Here is a 19,818-nt window from a genome sequence, read left to right as displayed (position 1 = left end):
TAGACCTAAACAAACATTAGCTTGTTAACATCAAATAATTTGTCTTATTTTATCTCTTTTGGGCTGATAAAAATTTACTTTTGGAAGTATTTTGTTATATCTGACATACACAGTGTTGGATTGGGACGTCCTTTAACCCAGTGAAAAGTTAGCTGATAATCATTAATACCGAAACATGCTTTAATCTATTACAATTTTATGAAAAAGAGTGGGCAATCTAAGAGGTTAACATACTGTAATGGGGGAAGCACTTGGTGGCACACCCCCATGTTGACTCATTTACAACCGATAAAAAACAGAACTGTAATGTTACAGTAAGACTAATTGTGTGAATGCCAACTACACATTTTCCAATTCTGCAAAAATGTACAAAGCTTCTTCATAAATATTAACAGTATACTTAAAATGAAACACATCAGAAACTTGCCTTCCTTTATCAGGCTAAGAATAACTCCAATGTAGCACCGTTGGCAAGTCTAAAGAAACATGTCAGCGTGTCAGATGAGCAAATACCTCAAATGTTGTTCATACTATCCTGCACTAACCCACATAATAAACAAGGGTGTGGTGCAGAACCACTGGGTGACATTGTACAAAACCCAATAGCAAAGATATCCACACTAATATTTCTATGAAAACCCCTTTACTGTTGTTCCACACCGATTGCAGTACAGGGATTTTAAAACTGCTGACATCTTTGCTTTTGAGATTGGCATATCTGACCCGCTTTCAGGTGTAATTAGCTAGCTTTGGTGATCAGTTTAATATACATCTAACATCCTGAGCTGCATCAAGTTGTTCTGGGTTTTTATGTTTGCCCATGGAAACCAATGCTGAATTCAGCACATGATAAAGTTCTGTTTTTGTGCAACCCTCTAAAAGGGACTCTGCAGCTAAGGTTCTCTTTAATTTTATTTGGGCTCTAATTGCTTAAAAATTGTACTGGAAATCGGCTTTACTCTGTCCATTTAAACCCAACCTATCCACTAGTTAATTCACTGCACAATAAGCATTGTTGTCCTCCTATTATGACTCTGTAAATAGGAGGACTCTGGTACCATTAAAATTACATTTTGTTATTATTATTACCTTGTGGTCTTGGAATTTTAACCTTCTTCCTTTAGTCTTTGTTAAATGGGTCCATTAGTTTAACAAAGCAGTTTGTTAATGCTGCATAATATTTATTAATCATATTTGAGGAACAGATCATAATCTCAAAATTCTATTGCTTCAATGTGGTAGGGTTCCGCCTAGTGTGCAATAACTCAATAAATCTGAAAATATATTGAGATGTGTCTTTAGATCTGTGGTACTGTGGTTATAATCTACCATAATTTCTGTGTAAATAAAATCAAAGACGAGAAACACCAGAACAAAGCTAAGGAAAAATCTAGTACTTCTGTACGGTCTGTGACAGCTCAGGAGCTTAAAAATATCTATGATGATCTAGCTGAATTTTCACTAATAGGTTGAAAGAACAATTGTGTGTTTGAATGCATATTTCCTAAGCATGAAAAAGTGAGTACAATAATGCATATTGTTGTATTATAGATAAAAGGCTTACCTTTCTGTATAATTGGCCTCATTATACTCCTCAACAAACAAGCTTTTGTCAGTAGTCATATTCTATGGGAAAAATGGATGTAATATTTGAAAAAATATTTACAGCTCATCACCTAAAAAGTTAACTATAAAGAGGGGCCCTAAAGTTATTCCTCCAAAAAACGCATATACACAGTTTATAATGTATTTTTTTATTTTTATTACTATTTATCTTCCCTGCACCTCCCTTAACAAATCAGTTCATTTTCTTTGCTCAATCTGTTTATTCCATAACTTTTTTTTGCTGTGGAACCACGGAAGGTGAGAGAACAAGGTATTCAGCTAGTTTATTTGGCTTCCCCCCATAAATGACCTTAGACTGTATTAAAAACATATGACTATGCTAGGGACATTAGATTGTGACCTGGTTTGGGAGACAGCTAGTGACATGACTATGGACTTTGTAAAGTGCTGTGTAATATGTCGGCGCCATATAAATACTGTATAATAACAATAATAATGGGGGTGTTCCTATTAGGGAAAATTTCACTTCATGTACTGTGAGGACAAAATATGATTGTAAACCTATTTAAATCGGACACAGGTGTGAATAAAGCCACAAAAGAGGATGTATTGGAAGTTCTGAAAATATTTTTATTGCCATCTATGCCTTCTTGTCCCTGTAACACACCAAACGTTTCTTCTACAGGTGTTGCAAGGATAAGCAAGGATGTTCTTAATCAGGTTACAGAAAAAAATAACACCTGCCTACACTATTCAATACAAAAAAAAAGGCTAAGCACAATTTCAAATTATTTGGAGCTCCTGTAAATGTCTTTTAGAGGTTTGCTTTTAGCTCTAAGGGAAAGCAGCTAATTAACACAGCTGCAAACTACAGGGAGCTTATCTTTAGTTCCAACTGCAAGCTGGTACAACTTTTATCTAGAAAGAAGTATTCTGCTTCAATGTGCATTATATTATCTCTGTTCACCCTGTGCATGCTGCTTCAAAAGCAAGGTTACATGTGGGCTTAGCAGATTACACTTACCACTGTCCTAATGCACATTTCATATCATTCAATGACTTACCTTCTTGTTTTAGTAACACTTTAAACCATAATCAGAATTAACCTTTTTTGCCCTATATTGATGGATTTGGTGCCATCTAGTGGACACAAATGTTAAAAGATTACATTTAAAAAAAATACCTATTAATGAAAATATGAGAGTGCTTATGTAATCAATATCCCAAAATTATCTTGATTATCTGCAACAGCATATGAACTTGTAATGTGTCTCCACATCCCTATTTAATGTACAGCGCTACGTAATATGTTGGCGCTATATAAATCCTGTTTAATAATAATAATAATTTGTAATACCATACTGCTAACTTTATTTCCCCATAAACCTGTGATAAAAACTAGCATATGATAGGGATAGCTTTATATCTTACAGCCGGGATGGCATATTACATTAACACAGTGCAGAAGTATTTTATGGTCATTATAAATCTCCTGCATTCTTAATAGTTCCAAATTTGGCATCATAGCTGTCAACATTCTGGAGACAACCCCAGCCTCCCTTGTGGGTGCTAGGACTGAATGGAGTTACATCATCCCAGGCTGACCAATCGAGATGGCAGAGTATGTGGATGCGGAAAAAAAGAGAGGAGATGGCAGCACCCGAAACAAAACGTTGACTTGTGAGAATACCCTGGGTTTAGTTCTGCTTTAACTGCATATACATCCAATATTTAGGAGTAAAAGGGGTCTTATTTAACCCCCCAAATAAAAATGCAAGTATTGGTTATCTGATGATACACCAATATATTGAATGGTGCGGTGCTTTCATATTCCTTACATTTCTAGATTTTTTTTTTATGAAGTGCCATCGTGAGGCACCTTCATGTTTGAGAGCTGCCAGATTATCATGGCTCTGACATTAGTCCAGTTTGTACAACTGGTCTTAGGTTGGTTCCATCACCTTTCATTTGCACACCCTAAAGAGATAGGCATCAATCATTCCTAGAGGAAGGTCAGCAATGGCAGCAACCGCTTTCTTTTAGTACACATATCATGCAGGTAACAGCAAATTATTGTGTAGTTTACATCCCCAGATATTGGTCAGAATACGTAAGTAACCGCTGACTGTTGTATTTGGAAATGCAAAGGCATTTCTGTATAGTCTTTACTATTATCTGTTTTCCTAGCAGTTAATCCAACGTCTTACAGTCACTGAGCCTTGTATTAAAATCCATATGTATAGTCTTACAAGCAAATAGTTTGCTGAGACTAATTGTGGGAAGTGAAATTGATTCCTCTATAAAGAGCATCTGCCTAGAGCGGAGATCACAATAAACTCTTGATGGCTTTATGCACATCAAGCTTTCACTGCACACTTCTCAACATGGACAATTACCTTTGTCCTTTGAAGTTCTGCTCGGAGGCGTCCGCATTCTTCCTGAAGCAATTTAAGTTCTTGCTCCACTGACCGGATTTTCAACTCGCTGTTCAGTTTTTCGATCTCCCAGTCAGTAGGAGTTTTGCTTAAGCTTTTCATCACTGTAAAAAGAGAAATGTTAATCCATCCTGAACAGAGCTCCTCTACTAAGCGATGAATACATCTGTGCCATGTTTTGCTAATTCAATTTAGACATAAAAAGACAGCAATTAGCAAACCTCTTTCTCCAGTTTCAAACTACCCACAGCACTCAGGCTTTTTTCAGACTTGCAGTAGAACTCTGCTAAGCACTAGCTGTATCTAAATTGGCCAAGAAACCCCCTTATAACTGGAGAGATACTACAAATTCCTCTGTGACTCTATGTAATTATATGACATTTTTATGCTGCTCTCTGTAAGTAGATTTGACAAATCACGATAACATAAACAGGATGGATACACAGAAATGCTTTGAGTTTTTATGTAGTGAAATACAGAGCTGATTTAACGGCCATGTTACAGGTGCCAGTGCACACCAGCAGAAGTCACCATTTCTCTGCCAACACACTTTGACCAGCAAAACTCAATAGTACTGGCTAGTGCTGGGCTTCCTTTCTTATCCACCCTCATCCACTCCTATTGGCTCACCACTATGATTGTACTAACTTTCCTCTAACTAAAAACTATATTTTGCAGGTTTGAGATTATCAAGGTAGAAGATCCTGACATATCTGTTCTAGATAAGCCACAGCAGTTATGCTTAGACCACACACTACTAAGTAGTTGGATGAACTGCAGTTATAGAATGTACTGTACCTTGGTGGGTTTCCAATTCAGATTTCAATTGCAGAAGCTCTACTTCTTTAGACTGCAGCTGTTCATTTAGGTGCTTTGTGCATTCATTTTTTTCTTTTTCCTGTAAATGAGAAATGCCACGTATAGGCAAGAACAAGAAATCAGCACCATATAATTCTAAAGAGAAACCCTTGCAAGCCTAAACAATCATAGTATGGAAAAGGAAAGCTGAATTCCTAATTCCCTACAGTCGGTTGAGCTAACAAGGGGTATTCCGATAGGAGAAAGCAATGTGAACATGTGCGCCTTCTCCGCCTTCACTGTCCAAAGGCTGGGAACAGGGAGATCACCAGGGCCTAAATATCTCACATATAAACTAATAATATTTCTAATTACAATTTAATGTTTAACACTAAATTAAAAAATGACCCCTATATGTACACAAGATTATGTGTTTTCTGTTTATTTAGTTTTGATAAGTGTGGGAAAGTTTTGAATAATGTGGGAAAAAGATGGAGCCTCAGTCAGGTTTTCATTATTGTCTCTATCCCTTAATGGGGAAAATTTTCATCAGAATAGAAAGTACTGACAAGTGATTGGTAATCTCTCCAACAGTGAAGTGTTGGCACTTTGGACAATGTTTTTCTTCAAGTTTTTGCTTTCCAGTTTCACAGAGTACTGGACCCCAATGACTTTTATTGGTATCACAGGGACAGAAAGTTGAACAAAATTTGCTGAAAAAAATTGCAGACACAGGTTAATTTTAACTCTTCCCCACACTGGAATTTGGATACAGTAATTTATGATTATTCACTGTAAAGTGTTACTTGTATTGCCTACAAATAATGTGAGGACATTGATTCATCACCCAGTTGGTAGCCCCAGCTTAAGAACAGTATACTTATATAAATCACAGCAAAGTACTACCTTCACAAGACGGGATTTTATATTGGTAGAATCTGACAACAATAGCAGAATTTCACATCAGCAAGAATCTAATTATCAGAATAGATGGATAAAAACTATCAAGTAAATGAACTTTTTCTATGATACTTGCTGCAAGGTGACCTGAGAAATGTAGTATCTGTAAATCACAGGAAGATGCCTTGCTAGCCCAGGTTCTAATAGCCAAAACTTGATTCTATCAATTAAGGAAAGTTTCCCGCTAATGGAAGTACATTTTCTCTTTTAAATATCCCTAAAACAATGACTATATGACGACCATGTTGTGAACAAAAAATGACTGTCTTCACGATAGCCGCCCATTAAATGAGGGGAGTATGAGGAGTTTTAGAAGTTGTGACTGAACTCACATGTTCATCTAACCACACACACCCACTATCGGTACATTAGACATACTTCACCTTAGGCAAGGGAGTAATAGACCTGAACAAAGGACTTCAGTGTTAGTACAGACTAGTGCCTCAGTTCATATCTATTTAAAGACAATGCAAACCTGAGCAAAATAAATGCTTTTTTAAGCTATACATCTAACCCAGTTTTAATGCAGCAGTGATAAGTGAGCAAATTATGCATTAGAAGCAGTCACTTCTGTGAAGAAAGCCCTGTAGATTTTACCTCAAAGCAGAACTAAACCCTAAAATACTCATCCGTCCCCGTTCTATTGCAGTGCCGTTTAACTTCTCTTCCTAGTTGGGACCTTTGGCCATCTTGATTGGCCGGGCCCTGCAACCGTAAGGCAACCAACTCTGATTTGCGCATGCCCTGCCCAACCCGATCACACATTTTTGCAGTGGAACTTTAGTTCTGCTTTACTTGTATGCAGGTTGTATGACTACTAAACTATTAAGAAATGAAGCTTAACAGCTATACATACCAATGAATTTAGCAGTTTCTGTAGACTGTCTCGCTCAAGAGAAATTTCACGAAAGGCACTGTAAGCTCTGTTCACTTTGTCACTCTCTTCTTTGCTGTGATCTTCGCAATTACCACAAAGCTAAAAGTAAGATGAGTAATAATATTTATGTACTATATGAGCAAGATGTGAATGTCTGCAATCATCCAAACTAAATACTCAAGTTTTTATAACAGTGGTAATATGATGCAGAAAATGATTATTGGCTATATCAGTATCCTAGGTCACTCAAACATCTCATATAACACAATCATAAAAAGATTCTATTTGTATTTCATTTATGAAGCTGTGATTAGTGCCAATGAACAAAAGCTCTGAATAAATATCTAGTCCATCCCTAATTATCCATCCCTCCCTTGTTTTATATATGTTATGCCAAAGCTGGAATACAGAAGGACAGCAGTTTATACATTAAATTGACCTGTTGTGTAGTGTTCAATTTAAAGCCCTATTCCTGCCTAACCTGTCGAGTGTATGAAGAACAGTTCATTCAATGTTTTTTCCAATCAATGAAAATGCATACATTGCATGTCAGCCTGTATTAACGTGCATTCTGTTTTCAATGTGTATTGCACTTTGTGTTGAATGCCAACAAGCATCAAACTTTGTAAAGGTTCTATAACTTTCCCCCATCTCTAAATTATACATGAAGGGTGAGTACATTTAAAGGTACGTATTAAGTCCAGAGACAGACATTAAAGGAAAATGTCTTGTGTTTTAGGTTTTCTGACAATTCTGTTTAAGGTAAACCCCACCAAAACAAACTCAGGACAAAACAATTCTGATAAAAGGTTTTAATATAATTAAGATCAATGTATAGCTAGTACTGGACTTGTTCTTGTAATATTTCTTAACTTTCCATACTGAACTGATGAAGCAGTGAAGTCTTCAACATTACAAGTCCAGTTGAATGTGACTAACTACTACCAGATGAGACAATTTTCCCTGAAGTGCTACTTTTTTCTACACTCCCTTGGGAAGTAGAGGAGTCCCTGCAGAAGTTTGGCATGCTATCTATTGAGTCAGACCTTTAGCCTTGAAGCAAGGAGATCTCATGACTCTGGAGAGAATACACTTTCATCAGTGAAGCTAAGCTGTGTAATTGAGCAAACCTGGAATGGATTTCCTAAAATCAAGCTTTTTGTTAGCAAATGTTTTCAATCCTGAATCAGATCCATTCCAGGTGTGCTTGATCACCCAGCTTCACTGATGAAAGTGTATTCTCTCCAGCCTTGGAGAACTTTAAAAAAATCAGGGACATTGAGAGAGGAAGAGCCCATTACAGGCATTCTGGCAAGGGACAGACGTTTTACTTACTTGTTTTAGCTGCTTTTTTTTTTTTGTTTTTTAAAGAAAGGAAACGTAGGAGTTTGCACCCCTTTTATTTTGTGTACCTGAAATGTATTTATGTGATATAAATTGAATTTACACAGAAAACAGTCAAATATTTTCACCCATCTTCAACTCCAAAAATGGCAGTTAGAAGAAAAAAAATAAAGTTTGCCTCATAGGAATAGTACCTTTTCATCCATTTGTCTTAGCCTTCTCTTTAAAGCGTAATTCTCCTTTTCAGTATCCTTCAGTCGTTTCTTTATGTCTTCATATGCTGTGACCAGGGCAAAATGTGAGGCCACAGATGCCTCTCCCGAGGAAGAAGAAAAAGGGGTATCTATCCTCTTAGTAAAATCTTCTTTTTCATGATTCAGAATACAGATATCATCATCAAGTAGGGAATCCATGATCACTTCAATAAAGAAAAAAAAGAATGTAATTTTCCCACATCATGTACCAAGTGCATATAAGAAAACATTGTGCCATAATAGATTACTAGTGTTGGATAAAGGGAAATATCGCTATCCCAACCATAACGGCCAGTGTGCACAGGTGAAGCTATGATGTTTACGGCCCGTCACACTTATAAGTTTCTATAAAATGCACATTACCTTAATGTATGGCAGTACATGAACTACAGCCGTTCATTTTACATGGCACCCAATTGCACTACAACGTATATGCAATATGCAGATATTGTGCAAAGTGTCATACAAAATGCACTAATTATTCAGATATTTCTAATATTCACAATGTATTTACTATGGCGTTGTTACTGCAAACAGAACGTGTTACATCTTTGTGTGTTGGCCAAAATTAAATAAAGGCCCCCAGGGATCTCTGACCCTCTTCTGCAAATGCTGCTTGTCTTGATGGTGTGCCGACCCACAGGCTTCAATATATTCACCAATTCACATGTATGAAAATCTGAAATCCTTTTCTGTCTGATTCTAGGTTAGTGTTTCAAAGTGTTGAAACACGAGAAGAACAGCATTTAAATTAGTGAAGTCCGTTAAAGGATCCACCATGTTTATTTCATAAAAGGATCAGTTATACAAAGGCAGAGGGTCAATTCCAGTTTTTACTTCTTGCACCAGGACAAGCAGTTGATTGCAAAGTAACTTTTTAGTCCTGTCTATACTCCATGCATTAAAGTTTAGCTGTGGTAGATATTTTTTTCCCGTATTTTTTACCTGGTGATCCTGCAAGTAAGATGAAGTACAGTGTAATACAGAGTAGCAGAGTGCCTACAGATCACCTTCTCCTCAACATTATTATTATTGTTATTAATAAACAGTATTTATATGACGCCAACATAATATGCAGCGCTGTACATTAAATAGGGGTGGCAAATGACAAACAGATACAGACAGTGACACAGGAGGAGGAGAGGACCCTGTCTGGAAGAGCATACAATCTAGGAGGGAAATAATGTAGGTAGTATGTATGCAGCACAGGAAAAGACCTTATTATCAGCTCACAAGATTTCTGGCATGATGATGATATAACATAGCAATTTCAATGGTATGTGCAATGGGCCAAATGTGATTTAGTGATACTAGGGCATGTTTTTCCTTTTAATACCACTTGGAAGATTTTGTATTTTGTTCTTGCTAGTAGAACTGTTAGACAAACAATTCGTTAGTTTTGGTGCCAACCTTTCACCTTCTACAGTAAAATACCTACAGAGATATCTCCCTTGCTGCTGGCACCATCATCTCAGTGAATAGCAGTACTTAGCTCTTCCCACAGCCTGATAAACTGACAGCTTGATGATCTATTTGCAGGAACCGAGGGTCGATTCACATTGGCAGCACTCGGTTGAACTGACCTGCGGAGTAAAGGAGCAAAAGCAACGCAATTTGGCTTATGTCCCATTGGTATAGCTAACCTGTGTTTCTCAACCAGGGTTCCTCCATAGATTCCTAGAGCAATGAGAAATCTATCTCTCAGGCCAGTTTATTAGATGCCAATAATCTTTTTACTATCCGTAAGGATAACATTTTTCACACTGGCCTGTAATGTTGGAGACATCCTTCCTATTGCCCACCACACTAATATACTGTGAGCTGTGTGATGTAGTAATTATAGTAGGGGTTTTCAATAACTTGAAAGTTATTTCAAGGGGTTCTCCATATTAAAAAGGTTGAGAAACACTGACCTAACTCATAAAAATTGCACGTTTAATTTTTGCACAGTGCATTCTGATATGCTGTAATGGATCATAATGTCATTGTGGAAGTGAATATCTGCAATGTGTTTAACAATAAATTGCAGTGCACAAACACTGGGGTGTAAACTTAGGGAAATAATGTCCTGGACTTCACCCCATCTGTTCAGCACTGTCCAGAAAGGTGAAGCAAACGTCCAGGCCGCCAAGTGTATTTATCATTTAACAAAAATTACATGATTTACGTTTCCTTTAGAAAAAAAAAAAAACATGGCAACTTGCCTTATAAACTTTATCACTGGGAGAGAATAGAAACTGAACGTTTTGTATAGACTTCAAATTTATGAGACTATTTTTAATAAATGTAGGTGAACCTGCTACTTATATCACAAAGTCCAGCCAAGTGAGAAAAAGAAGTGTTCTCATATCTGCATGGCCCATTGCCTCCTTCTTGGCACTGACTTCCATTTTCACTGTTTAACACTCATTTGCATTGTTTGATGTAACTCCCGCACAGTTCAGTGAATACTACCAAGGGAGTTCTGTTCTACTTGTGGTGATTGCAAATCCATGAAAACAGAATGTGAGCACAAGGATAGCGCCCCATTTTAACTACTTCTTTTGGATCCTTTTATTTAGCTTTTTAACATCCCCGAAAACATCAATATAGCTAAGTGATGACATTTAAACAAGCCTGAAGAGCAAACAAAAGTCACAAAACCCGTGCACCAAATCAATACTGTTGCTATATACAGAAGTAGTTTCCGTCTAAAGTGGTATTTAAATAAAAAATGAACAATTCCCAGGTAATCATCAATACAAGCTGTCCTTAGGTTCCTAAAGTAAAACTTTACTTAGGAAATCACATAGAATGTCAATGCTGAAGAATCCAAAGCTCTATTAACCCATTTTGTTTATTTGTTGACACACATTAAAATGCAATGTTGGTCTGAAGAATACTTTTAAGACCCAAAACATTATAAACTTACTGTAGAATAAATCCATGGCAATAAACATTTGTATGTTAAATAAATACACAAATGTTCACCTAAAATGGAGTTAAAGTTTCACTTTGAAATACTGACGATCAGGAAGGTGTTTATTGCAGAAAGAGACAGACAATTTCCCTTCTGTAAAATCGGTTCTTACCTGCCTGATCGCCACCCAGCGAGCTGTCTCGTGTCACCGCTGTGGCCTGGCCAATTAAGATGGTAAAAGATCGTCTCCAGAAAGAGAATAAAGAAGGAAGATGATGGCGGCCTTCGATGGAATGGCGATGGCCTCGGGTTTAGTTCTGCTTTAAATTTATTGTGAATAAACACAACATAATCTGTAATTTTTTGTGAATTATTAAAGATAAGACTGTGTGGAATACACAACAGATATGTCAAACCTCTAATATTGCAAATAGCAAAAAATAAATAATGATATATATGATTCTCATTTGTGAATCATTTAAAACAATGCTTCAAAAAACCTTTACAGGTTACTGTACCCAAGCACGATTCTTCTCACTCTGCTGTGCAATACTTACCGTGTATTGTTCGATAGTTTACACATGTATGTGTGGTATAAGTGCAAGGGTACTTCTTAGATTGTAAGCTCTTTCGGGCAGGGTCCTTTTCTTCAATGCTGCTCTATGCATCCTGCTTTATGGAGAAGAAAGGTGGTAGAATGACGAAGCAGCACCACGCTGTGCTCTCTCCCCTTCACTTGTATTACAATCGTTCATGGTTCATGGATGTGCCAGGACGGATCCATGAACGACATTGGACGAGCGTTTCACACGTCAGATTCGCATCCGATACCAGCCCTGAGGGCATTATCAGATGAGAATCATCTGACATGTGTATGTAGGCTAACAGTAGAATACAGAATGATTAGGGTAAATTTTTATTTTAAATTGGACCCTCTAAGAACTTTACAAGTCCACACTGTAAAACAATCAGAGATGTCACAATACGCTGCTACAGAAAAAATACACCCCATGCCTCTGGAACAGGGGTCGGCAACCCGCGTCTCTTGAGCCTCCTTGTTGTGGGTTCCTTCGGCCTTGACAGTTATTTGCCATGGCCGGCGTTGACACTTCCACTGGCGGGGTATAAGGACACTGTCTGTCCTCCGTAAGCATTGCGTGGGTGATGTTAAATAAATGTGTTATTTCATATTTCTGGCTCTCGTCTTTCTGGGCAAAGCCAGGAACTTCTTAGCACCCCCTCGTACATCGCAAAAAAGAAAAATCCCGGAAGAAAATAGAGTTTAATTCTGCATCAACAGATTCCTTTGCCTTCACTGCCAACAAAGCTGGTTTACAACAAAAAATGTAACGTTGATATTTTCAAAACAAGCATTTTCTGAAAAGTACCCACCTGAATGTGGGTGAAAGAGAGCGATTTCGGAACTTAAACGGAAAGTTGAGCAACAAACACCACCAGTAAGCAAATTGATGACATCAATTCAGCTCAAGCATATTCATTTGCCAGTGATGGATCAAGTGATGTAAACGATATTGAGCAGACAGCACTGTTATGCAGATATGTGAACTCCGATTGGTCGTAGGAAAAACTGATTGAACTCATACCGCTAAAGGGCCAAACGCAGAGACAGGACATTTGTGAGGCTGTTTTGAGTTTTCTAAAAGCCAAAGGAATAAACACCACTCACCTGGTGTCAGTGTCTACTGATGGTGCACCCACTATGACAGGAGCACAGAAGGGCTTTGTGAATTTGTTTCAAAAGTCAAGACCTGGGTTTGCATGTCACTCAGAGGTGTTCTGATCCAGGCCAGAGTTTGTTTTTGACTGGTCTTGAATTACTGCACAGCTGTGAGCAGCAGGTAAGGAAAAAAAGGGAAAGGAAAGGAAGAAAGCTCTCTCTGACCTGGGGCACAGGAGACATTGCCTGTGAGAGCCATTGTGGGCCACATGTGAGTAAGGGTTGCTGGAACGTTTTGAGTGAAGTTGGCTGGGTTTAGCCCTCCAACTGGTAGAGAGGAATCAGCCAATTGTATTGTTAGTGCCTGACTGGCTAGGATTTTTTTTTCTGAAAATGCCGAACCGCTTCTCTGCTTGTCTGGAACATGTGAAAACCTTCTTGGAAAGCAAAGGCCTCATCCATCCCAAACTGGGAGACCTTGATTGGCTGGCAAAGTTTTATTTCATGGTGGATATGACTTCACTTAAACACAGTGGATAAAAACTACCAGGGAAAAGGAAGCATGGCCCTGCGTTTACCAGAGATGTACAGAGAGGTACGCTCTCTCACTTCCCCTCCCTGAGAGTTCAAAGAAGAGAAGAATCACATAAGTTGTGATTATTTGCACTGTGCAATTATAGCAATGCAAGCTGCATTTGGAAAAAGATTTAGCGAGTTCATAAGGGAAAAAAAACCACTCAGTCATTCTATATCACACCGCTGGACATCGACCCATCCCTGCTAAACATATCCGCATTCACAGGGATACGTCAGCCCGATCTTGAAAATGAACTGGCGGACATAGCGGATAAAGACTTATGGGTGTCCAAGTTCAAAAGCCTGACAGAGGATCTTGAAGAAGTCGCCCGTCAGAAGGCCACTTTCGCTAAAGAGAACAAATGGAAGGATATTGAAAAACCTCCCCAAACCCAACGAATTTGTTTTTGAAACATGGAGTGCCATTCCTGACATGTATATGAACATGAAAAAGTATGCATTTGGAGTCCTGTCCATCTTTGGCTCAACATACTTATGTGAGCAAGTTTTCTCAAACATGAACTTTATAAATATAAAATATATACAAATATCGCTCCCGCCTCACAAATGAGAGCCTATAGTCCTGTGTGAAGATCAAAGTCACACCTTACAGCCCCGACATAGGAAAGATCAGCATCGAGCCTCAGAAACAGAAGTCACATTAACAGGTAATAACACTAGCATTTAATAGGCTATTATTTTCCACAAAAAAAACAATTATTTCAGACTCGGAGCGGATGTAGTTTTTTTATTGTATGTTCAGGTGCTTCGGTTGATTGCTGGCCGAGATAGAAACCCGAAGAGGATGAGAGCATACTGAAATGGACTTGTCAAGAAACGTTCCTAATTTTATGTTTACTTTTTTAAAACTGCTGCAACTATATTTTTTTTATATTAAAGTTAGCTTAAGTTTAAGTTTATTTCAATTTTACACAAATACGGAAAGGACTCAAAAAGGCCTGCATAGTTCAGAGTTTAATTTATTTCAAAGTAGACCAACACATGCACACTGCACTTCTGTTTTTTTTTTTGTTTCTGTTGTACCAGGTAAAATTAAAAAAAGATTAAAACTTTTAAAAGTTTATAAACTGTGTTATGTTTTGCAGCTCCAGACTATTTTTCATTAGTGGAAGAGGGGGCAAAATGTCTCTTTTGATAGTAAAGGTTTCCAACCCCTCCTCTAGAAGGCAGCTCCAGTCAAGTGACTCGAAATCACATTGGCTGGGATAATACCATTAATCTGCTGCAGGCAGGAAGAAGCATTTTCACAGTCATATTTTCCCCAGATTGCAACAAGTCACACACAGAGATTGTAACTGATCTGTGCACATTAGAATTCAGGCCTCACAATGGCTGTGAGATGCATTTTCCAAAATGTTTGTGCTACCATGTGTTGTGTTTAGCTATCCATTCATTTAAATGGAAAGCCAAACATATTACATGGAAATGAGTGTTCAATGCAACACAGTAATGGGAAAAAGACAATAAGGCTCCTTTCCAATAGTGTGTTGGAATAGTGCACACATTTACACAGATATGTTGGTGTGCTGTATTATCATTTATTCTGAATGGTACCTTTAGAAGAAAATGCTTTACCAGCGACGGCAACTCATTGCACAGCAACACACTAGCTTATTATTTTTCAAAGCCCTGTGTGTTGTGGTGCGTTGGCGGCCAATTCACCTGAACCCCAAACCACTTTCCTGGTGCACTGTAGCATAACAAGAGGCAATGTACTGCTGTACACTAATGTTACCTAATATAAGATAGGTGTCACCCTACCATGCATGACAATGTACACGCCAGTGAATGTGAATTTTTTAAAAAATGTATCAGACAGCCCAGAGTTAGGAACCATGATGATGCTTCAGCAAAAAACGGTATCACCATCGTTCTGGAAAGAAAACCAGGTGAAGGCATTGTCAGGCAGTACTGTTATTTCGGTATGAGGTAATACCGTATTTTTCGGACCATAAGACGCACTTTTTTTCCCCCTAAAGTGGGGGGAAAATCAGGGTGCGTCTTATGGTCCGAATGCATATTTTTTTACTTGCGGAAAACCTGGTGCGTCTTATAGTCCGGAGCGTCTAATGGTCCGAAAAATACGGTAAATACCTAAAACAGTTACCAACATAATACAAGAATGCAGACATTTTCTGTCTACCTACTTTTAGTGACTGCCTATATGTTCCAGTGACTAAAAGCTCAGATGTCAAAGGAGCACATGACATCCAAGCAAATAGCATACTTTAGATCAGTGTTTAGATCAGCAATGAGAAATCTGTGCCTTTCAGTTCAGTTTAGGTGACACCAATGATCTGTAAGGCTGACATTCTTCCCATTGGCCAGTAATGTTAGAGGCATTGTTCCATTGATCACCCCGTTGTGAGCTGTGTATATAATAATTATAGCAGGGGTCCCCTAAGAACTGAAAGTTTCCCCCATGATAAAAAGATTGAGAAAGGTTGTTAATGATGATGGCTGGTAATGGCCATCCAAAGGTTTCTCCCATGATTGGTTAAATTTACGTCAATATTTTTTACTGTATACAAAACATATACAGGTAGTCCCCGGGTTAGGGACATGTGACATATGGATGTTTTCTAGATACCAACAGGGGTTCCTGCTGGAGGCTTGGAGGGAGGAGTGGTTTGCATGACTTGCAGAAGAAATCTTTTGCTAAACACAGCTAATGTTGTGGCTGATCTTAAGATCTGAGCTGTAACATCTTGTAACTCTTTAATGACCAAGACAAACAAACCAGCTTTTTCGTTTTTGCATATCAAAGCACAGCTTGCTTCAGAAATTAATAAATGTCTAGGCTCCATAAAGTTTTTTGCTTTATTTGTGATTAACTCACAGTTAGGATTTTATACAGTAATGACACCATGCTGCCTAATAATATGTTGAGACAAACATCTGTCCTAATTGCATTTATTAAATAACTGTACATGTTCTGACTTACATACAAATTCAACTTAAGAACAAACCTACAGTCCCTATCTCATATGTAATCCGGGGACTACCTGTACACAAAATTCAGCACAGGGTGTGTTTCAGGACTTTCACATTTAAACAATGGTTCTTAGAATATACTGTACTGTAGACTATTTTCCAATAGAAACACTAGGGAGAAAGAAAGGAGTGGAATTTTTCTTACAAGAAGATCTGCAAAAATAAAAAAAATCATCTGCCTTATGGCAGGGTTAGACCCACTTTGGGATCGAGCAATCCTGCACAGCTCCTGGCGGCTGGCACCTTGCTGCTCAGGACGGATCCAGGAACGACTGATGGGGAATGATCGCTATACAAGTCAAGGAAGGAGAGTGGGGGCCACTTACTCGTCCTCCTCCATACAGCAGAACATGAAAGATTGTAACCAGTTATGGAAATTGTACATGAGCATGCAGCAATAATCTCTGGATATACAGATTATGCATCACATGGCCAGTCTGAGGTGCCTACAAATGGGCATCCATTTAGCTAAAAGTTTCCCTTTACACTATGAAGAAACAGAAGTATGTACTTACCATCTATTTTCTCTCCCATTATTCTTATCCACCCTAAATTCAGTAAAGCGATGTACATTCACCCAATCTCAACAGATTACTTTTCCCAGCTTCACTTACTTTCCAGAGTATCACTTTCCTTAAAATTGTCAAAAATAGATTTGGTAAAAAGAAGTCACTCACTGGCTCCAATTCACTCCCAGAAGCTCTGTACCCGGGTGTGTGTCCCCAGGAGATATAAGAAGCCAGGGAGTGACACGACCCACCGTTCTCCATCCATCGGATGCATTGGATTGACCGGACCTTTCACATTATACCAGCGCTTAATCAAGGAACTGCTAACACAAATCCTCCATCAGAGTTCACTCTCACCATTGTAGGCTCAAATTATTTGTAAAGAACATTATTCCCAATGTGAGAAACATCCATAGCAGTCAGCTGTGAGGCTAAAGAAATTATTTCCCTATATTCCTCTTCTGCTGTCGGGCTGACAATGGTGATTCTACCTAATGGGCAGAGGCAGAAAAACTTGACAGGTTCTAAGACTTTGTCACAATATCCAGATATAAAAGAAAGTTTTGCCTTACTAACACCGCACGACTGTTCAGACACAAACAAGGAAGTGGCTGGGTGATAAACTGCAGTTATAAAGTGCTAAAGGTGACAGCAATGCACGACAATCCCAGACACACAGCGCCATTGTATTGTGTCATCAGAGCACAACTGTCACACTATGCAGCCTGGGACACACAACACACATATATCTGCTGCAGAGAATAATGAACCACAACAGTGTGACAAAGATACAGATAGATCCAGGGCAGGAGGGAGAACATTGCATATAAAAATAAGAAAAAATACAAATATTTGTATAGGAAACCTCACACATGGGATGAAATCACGCCAGCCAGGAAGCACAGGACAGAAAGTGACCCCAGCACGGGGTATATGAGACGAGGTGCCCCCAGCACGGGGTATATGAGACGAGGTGCCCCCAGCACGGGGTATATGAGACGAGGTGCCCCCAGCACGGGGTATATGAGACAAAGTGCCCCCAGCACGGGGTATATGAGATAAGGTTTCCCCCAGCACGGGGTATATGAGATAAGGTTTCCCCCAGCACGGGGTATATGAGATAAGGTTTCCCCCAGCACGGGGTATATGAGATAAGGTTCCCCCAGCACGGGGTATATGATATAAGGTTTCCCCCCAGCACAGGGTATATGATATAAGGTTTCCCCCCAGCACAGGGTATATGATATAAGGTTTCCCCCCAGCACAGGGTATATGAGATAAGGTTTTCCCCAGCACGGGGTATATGAGATAAGGTTTCCCCCAGCACGGGGTATATGAGATAAGGTTTCCCCCCAGCACGGGGTATATGAGATGAGGTGCCCCCAGTAGGGGGTATATGAGACAAAGTGCCCCCAGCCCGGAGAATATGAGATAAAGTGCCCTCAGCACAGAGTATATGAGATTAAGTGCCCCCAGAAGAGGGTACATGGCAAAAAGTGGCCCCTGCAAAGGGTATATGTCATGAAGAGGAGGGTAAAGCAGAAGGTACATGGCATAAAGTGCCCCCAGCTGAGGGAACATCAGTTATAGACACCCCCTATTATAGGGTTTAGGGCATAAAGTGCCCCTGCAGAGACAGTTAAGGTTACACACACACGACATTATACAAAATGCCCCCAACAGAGGGTATATGGCATAAATTAGCCCCCAGGGAGAGTAAATGAGATAAAGTACCCCCAGCATAAGGTATAAAAGGCCCCCCAGGGGAGGGTAAATGAGATAAAGTACCCCCAGCATAAGATATAAAAGGCCCCCCAGGGGAGGGTAAATGAGATAATGTACCCCCAGCATAAGGTATAAAAGGCCCCCCAGGGGAGGGTAAATGAGATAATGTACCCCAGCATAGGGTATAAAGTGCCCCCAAGGGAGGGTAAATGAGATAAAGTACCCCCAGCATAGGGTATAAAGTGCCCCCAAGGGAGGGTAAATGAAGTGACTGCTGACCTCTTCCCTCCCTGAGCCCACAAATGACTGGGCATTGCCCTCACTCGGGGTATTTCTAACACTTCCTGGTCACACTCGGTGCCCCAACTTTCTATAAACATTCATGTCGCACATCCCCGACCTATGTATGTGGATACTTCCACTGGTAAGTGATCGGTATAGGTCGGCCCCTTACCTCCGATATGTGGCAGATCCGCACCGAACGCCTTGTGCTCGCTGTGTCACCTACATAGGATGAGCCCCCCCATACACCGAGCAGACCCCCCCATACACGGCTCCGGCCTGTCAGTCAGCAGCGCTCGGGGGGCGGGGCCGCTCCTCTTCCGGACACAAAGGTTACTTTTGGTTTTGTTTCCTCCGGTTGTGGACCTGCAGAGTCCGGAGACCCAGCACTGCAAATGTCTGCTGACAGGCCACACAAGCCGGACTGCCGCCCCCTCCCATCTCTGCCGCTGGCTGCTCACAGGAAGAGTTTCCTTGTGTCAGCTCTGTGCGGCAGGCTGGTGTACGGATGGGGCATCCCCGGCATCCCTCCAGCCGTGCGGGCTCCGGGGTTTCCCTGTCACAGCATTAGGACTGGGGGTGCTCTGTCAATATATAGACCTGTATACATGGTTAGCCCATACTGAATTATATGGAATGCTTAAAGTAAATGCATGTTGTGTTGTGGTATGTGTGTGTGTTGTGGTATATGTGTTTTTTGTTACGTGTGTTGTGTTATGTGTGTTAAGGTGGCCTGTTCATTTATTCAGCTTTCCTAACACACAACAGACCAATAATAATGGAAGCATTAATTTCACAGCATTGCGTTGTGGTCTATTCTCAATGAATTGCGCCTCACAATTGTAGCGCATGTTGCTGTGGGTGGCAGTGATGTGAGCGTTACCACAGAACACATTTTAC

At 39.6% G+C, this 19,818-nt stretch overlaps 1 protein-coding gene across 1 annotated transcript in view; it reads right to left on the bottom strand.

The window, feature by feature from the left end:
• AZI2 (5-azacytidine induced 2) overlaps positions 1-19,427 on the bottom strand; it is a 32,303-nt gene extending 12,876 nt beyond the window's left edge. Inside the window, exons 1-6 of the mRNA XM_072412385.1 lie at positions 19,091-19,427; positions 8,175-8,398; positions 6,616-6,735; positions 4,800-4,899; positions 3,963-4,105; positions 1,565-1,626 (exon numbers count right to left, since the gene is read on the bottom strand). Coding sequence (XP_072268486.1) covers positions 1,565-1,626; positions 3,963-4,105; positions 4,800-4,899; positions 6,616-6,735; positions 8,175-8,393 — 644 coding nt within the window. The 5' untranslated portion in view covers positions 8,394-8,398; positions 19,091-19,427. The remainder of the gene's footprint in view (positions 1-1,564; positions 1,627-3,962; positions 4,106-4,799; positions 4,900-6,615; positions 6,736-8,174; positions 8,399-19,090) is intronic.
• Between the last annotated feature and the right edge of the window lie 391 nt (positions 19,428-19,818).

This window comes from Pyxicephalus adspersus, chromosome 5, assembly GCF_032062135.1.
Source record: "Pyxicephalus adspersus chromosome 5, UCB_Pads_2.0, whole genome shotgun sequence".
In the NCBI taxonomy this organism is placed as follows: Eukaryota; Metazoa; Chordata; class Amphibia; order Anura; family Pyxicephalidae; genus Pyxicephalus; species Pyxicephalus adspersus.
This window is presented reverse-complemented; position numbering and strand designations above follow the sequence as displayed.